Source organism: Micropterus dolomieu, linkage group LG23, assembly GCF_021292245.1.
Source record: "Micropterus dolomieu isolate WLL.071019.BEF.003 ecotype Adirondacks linkage group LG23, ASM2129224v1, whole genome shotgun sequence".
Taxonomy (NCBI): Eukaryota; Metazoa; Chordata; class Actinopteri; order Centrarchiformes; family Centrarchidae; genus Micropterus; species Micropterus dolomieu.
Window position 1 is genome coordinate 14,447,997 of NC_060172.1, and position 4,812 is coordinate 14,452,808.

A 4,812-nucleotide genomic window follows, 5' to 3' on the forward strand; every position below is an offset into this window, starting at 1 on the left:
AGAGAAGCAGGAGATAGGAATGGATTGTTCAACATAAAAGTGCTGATGAGTTTCTGGTGCTGGGGACGGAGCATTTGACGGTGTGTTTGGGTGGATAGCAGGTAGCAATGTGTGGACAATTTAAAATGCCTAAATAAAAACAAATCAAACAAAGAATGCATTTAGTATGTCATAATTAAATAAAACATATCTTAAAAGGACAATTATTTTACTTTAATAACTAAATGAATTGGTCTATTACATTTCAGGGCTGTCCAGCTGAGAACAGCTTGAATGCTAAATGCAAAGCACTTTATTAGTCATTAGTTTTTATGAGGAGTTGCAAGGGAGCTTTGTCAATTGTCAAGGCCAAAATGAAAAACAACCAACTGGCCAATCACAGCCTGAGGAAGGGGGCCCAGGTACAGGGTTTATAATCTTATCCCTTGAAAATAAAAATAAATAACTTACAGGTAGGCCTACATCTACTAGCAATAGCTTATCCTCCTCTATTAAACCACTCAGCGTTCACGCAAACTAATTACCTGTCACCACTTACCAAGTTACCAAGCCGCCTACAGCACCTTAAAATACCAGACAGTCAATCACAAATGAGACTAAATGTACAGTCAACAGTAGTTCCCCTCTTGCCAGCTAGCCCACAGGAAACAGTTTTAATGTGAAAGGCTGTCTGTCATGGCTGCCAACACTGTGCTGGTGGGCCCTTTCCCCAAAGCTGTGATTGGAATTTTTTTTTTTCCCCCCTGACTTTGGCATTGGCAATGCGTCACTATTTAAAAAAATTACAAAGCTCCTTTGCACTCCATGCTTTGTGTTTGCTGTACTATTGGCAGGTCTCTGCTGGTCTCTGCTGGACAACACTAAAACGCATCATTTTTGTGATTTTTGTTTTTGTGATTTGTTTTTAATGCGGCATGGAAAAGTCATGTCACAATGAAAAACAATTAAAGCTAAATCATTTTCCTTTGAACATATGCTTTAATGTAATTATGACACAATAAATGCATACATAAAAAGGAAATACACATAACAATGTGTAATGTATTTCATTTTATTTCTTTGATTTGTTTTATTTAGGTATGTTAAATCTCCCATAGTACGGCCAGGTTTGGCTTGCTTTCCCAAAGCATGTTAAGCCTAAGGTCACATCTTCATCCCAGGTCAATGGTCAAAGTAGCTCTTAGTGCTAAGATGCTTGAAGGAAAACGAGGTCTGCCGGACTTCACATGGAGATGCTGCTGTAGAGCTGGTCAATCTTCCCCTTGAAGAACTCCTTTAGCTCTGGTCTCTTGGCCTTTAGTGTTGGAGTCAGGAGGCCGTTTTCAATGGAGAACATCTCGTTGTGGATGTAGATGTTCTTCACCTTTAAAATGTAAAAGAATATAAATGTGTTTGAATGAAACCAAGATTCTTCAGAGTGTCCCCCAAGTAATTACAAGCCTTCTACGAGCAGACAAGTGTTTACAATTGCAGTATATTACCACAGACTACTTACTTTACATTAACTGCTGCAGTTTTTATTTTTACTGTAGCTCAACTGCATCAATTTGTGAATAAATGCAATACTCAAGGACCCTATAAAGACATTGCAACATAATCAAACAGCCCTTACTGTGACAGTTCACTGTGACTCGGGTTTAGTTATTTGTATTATTTTGTTTTGGGGGGTTTCTCTTCTTCTCTGTGTGTGCATGTTTGTGTGTGTGTGTGGGTCACCTCATTACCATGCTGCCTCACTCTACAAGCTACAGCTCGCCAGCCGCCATCACCACAACTACATCACACAATCCAATCCTCCACCTGTAAACTCTGGATGCTCTTCACCCCCCACTACCTTTGCAGATTAGTTTGTTAATAAACTCTTTTTGTTGCACTTCACTTTAACGAGTCTGTATCTGCCCCTGGGTCTGGCCACCACCAAACCTAAAAGTTAACTTGAGATACTGCTGGCATATATTAGGTCGCACTGTAGCTTTAAGACCAATAATTCACTTAATTAATTTTCTAAAGATAAGAAAAATACAGCTACAACAGAAGGCAGGCCAAATATTAACTACCTACCTGCTCAAAAGAGTGGAGGCCACTAGCCTTGCCCAGACGCACCAAATCTTCAAGGACTGCCTTCTTTAATTCCTGTTGATAAAAGAATAAAGTTATCTTCAGTATCTTCAGCATCTATCATTAACAGCGTTTGAAGCATATGAGCCTTGTGCCACATACTGTGTTTTTACAGAGGTCCTTGTAGGTGCCTAATATGCCTTTTTTCTTTGCCCACTCCGGCATGACTTCAGGGTCAGGAACCACAATTCCCACCAAACAGGACTGTGAAGAGCAAACACAAACATAAGATGAAAAAAGTCAAAAGATTATGTGCTAGCTCAGCTTATAAATGAGCACCAGATGGGCAATCATGTTTTTGATTTGTACCGTCTTTTAGTAGGGTATATCAAACTATTTGAATTAATTAAGGTCTATAGAACATTAAGATGGTGTGTGTATGTTCTTACCTGCAGGCTATCGCCATGAACATAGAGCTGTGCCACAGGTTGACTCCTAATGTAGATGTTCTCAATCTTTTCAGGGGAGATGTACTCGCCCTGTGCCAACTTGAAGATGTGCTTCTTCCTGTCAATGATCTTCAGTGTGCCATTCTACAAGAGGGGAGCGGTTGAATAAATGACAAGAAAAAACAGGATGAAAAATCTGTGGAGGTCCTCATGTAAAAAACAACAACAATGGGTTATTTTAAGCAAATGCTGAATAACCTAAAATACTGAAATATTATGCCTAAATAATGGAGGCTGACATGAGCTGTATGTACATACAGGTAACCATTTGCCGATGTCTCCACTGTGAAGCCACCCGTCTGCGTCCAGCGTCTCGGCCGTCCTCTCCGGGTCTTTGAGGTAGCCCTTAAACACATTAGGTCCCTTCACACAAACCTGCATAGGAGATTAGAAAAGGGTCGAGGTGAGAGGAAGATTTATTTGTATTTGTATGAAATCATAATACCTTTTTATTCTTATAAAAGATACATGTTCTTATATTTTAGGACACTTTATTCTCTAAAATCTGTGGAATTTAATGGATTGACAAGGTTTATGGGACTTGCATTTCTCAATAGTAATGAAGTTTCTTTGCACTGCATGTCAATTCCTAGATAAAAACACCTTTCTGTAGCAATACTTTTTTGACGTTGCTGTTTTATGCATCTCATCTCCTGTTCGCCTTGTTTCTTCTTCTTGGAATTTTAAGATATTCAAGTCAAAGCAACATTGTAAAATTTTAAATGAAGTTAACTCTCAGGCTTGTTATGAACACACAAACATTTCTTTTGTCAAAGAAATCATGTTGCTTACCTCTCCCTCTCCCTTAGAAGCAAAATAATTCTTTTCAGGAACATCCACCAGTTTGATGAGGTTACAAGGCAGAGGGGCCCCGACGTGACCTATTGACGGGGTAAGAAAAAGCAAAATAATTTAAAAAACTCAACAAATTAACATTTTCTTCCCCCCCCCCTTTCTGTCACAATCTCCCTCCTTTCCCTACTGTTATTTAATCTTTTTCATGTTTTTTTTTGGTTGATTTCCAGCTAAAAATCTAATATTTGATTGATGACTGTCTTCAGAGAAAGACACGCAGGCCAATTCATCAACAGCCTTAAGTCTATACCATAGAAATTACTTGGAAAATTACCATTAATGCCAAGAGTATTAACACAACAATGCAGCACGCTAGAGGCAGTTTCAACAGCAGCTTACAACAGCTGCTCTTCTTTTTCATCTGTTTGTTAATGTTGGCAAGCACCCCTAACAGCTCTTTCTGCTATCAGTCTCACCCTTCCAGGCCTCTGCCTTTTGCCTTGATCTACTGTCTAGGGCACACTCCACCCACCTCACCCCCCAACTCTTGCTCTATTTCCACTGAGTGGGAGCTATAAAATTTGGAGCCTGAGTGTCTGATCACTTACATCAATATCCGAGTGACAATTTTGACCACCTCACCAACATTTTTTCATGTCAAGGGGATTCAGGGAGCAGCAATGAGTTCATCAGCTTTATAGACATATTGACCTCAGTTACAGTATTCCAGCATGGGAGTTGTTTATTCCTTGGAGTCATGACTCAGCCACTCCACTTTTAGACCTTTGAACTGAGCCTCTAGTTAGGTAAACAAGTTCAGAAAGTCGGGCAGAGATAGGTTTCTGTATGTCTTTCCATTGCATAAAACACTTGACGCTTACCTGGGGTCCAGTCTCCAGGTGTGGTGAAGGTGCAGCCAGCTGTGCACTCTGTCTGGCCGTACGCCTCGTACACCTACACACAGACAATGTTGCGTGAAGGACTCAAGTGCACCACACACTAAATTTATGTGTGAATATGTTTAAAAGCATGTGGATCAGTGCATATTCTTTATGCAGGTTGTACATAAATGTGTTCCTGTCTTTGTGAGGACTAATTTGAGTTTCAGACTTTCAGAGTGGGGACTGTTCCTGATCCCCACATCTTAAATTGGCTGTTTGATGGTTCAGATATTGCTTCAGGGTTAAACCTGCAAAAGCTGATTTTCTTTAGCCACTTGGGGGCAGTGGAAACAAGTTGTGAACAAAACACTGACACACAATTACCTTTTAAGTTGATCTGGCAAACTTGTTAGCAAAGAGTTGATTATTCTCACATCTCGCATTTACAGAGCAACATTATCATTCATTTGGAGTTATGTGTCTGGCAAACTGGCTAATTTAAGTCCACTATTCACTCTCTTTTAGTTCAGTTTTTTTGTCTCTACCAACTCTTTTTCCTTGTAAACACC

At 39.8% G+C, this 4,812-nt stretch overlaps 1 protein-coding gene across 3 annotated transcripts in view; it reads right to left on the bottom strand.

The window, feature by feature from the left end:
- Positions 1 to 6: 6 nt before the first annotated feature.
- The window catches only part of acsl6 (acyl-CoA synthetase long chain family member 6), a 38,188-nt gene continuing 33,382 nt past the window's right edge, over positions 7 to 4,812 (bottom strand). For all 3 annotated transcript variants that reach the window (XM_046040451.1, XM_046040452.1, XM_046040453.1), the window contains exons 16-21: positions 3,360 to 3,448; positions 2,826 to 2,942; positions 2,508 to 2,651; positions 2,221 to 2,322; positions 2,062 to 2,133; positions 7 to 1,363 (exon numbers count right to left, since the gene is read on the bottom strand). In XM_046040451.1, the coding sequence (XP_045896407.1) occupies positions 1,223 to 1,363; positions 2,062 to 2,133; positions 2,221 to 2,322; positions 2,508 to 2,651; positions 2,826 to 2,942; positions 3,360 to 3,448 (665 nt within the window). In that variant the 3' untranslated portion in view covers positions 7 to 1,222. The remainder of the gene's footprint in view (positions 1,364 to 2,061; positions 2,134 to 2,220; positions 2,323 to 2,507; positions 2,652 to 2,825; positions 2,943 to 3,359; positions 3,449 to 4,812) is intronic.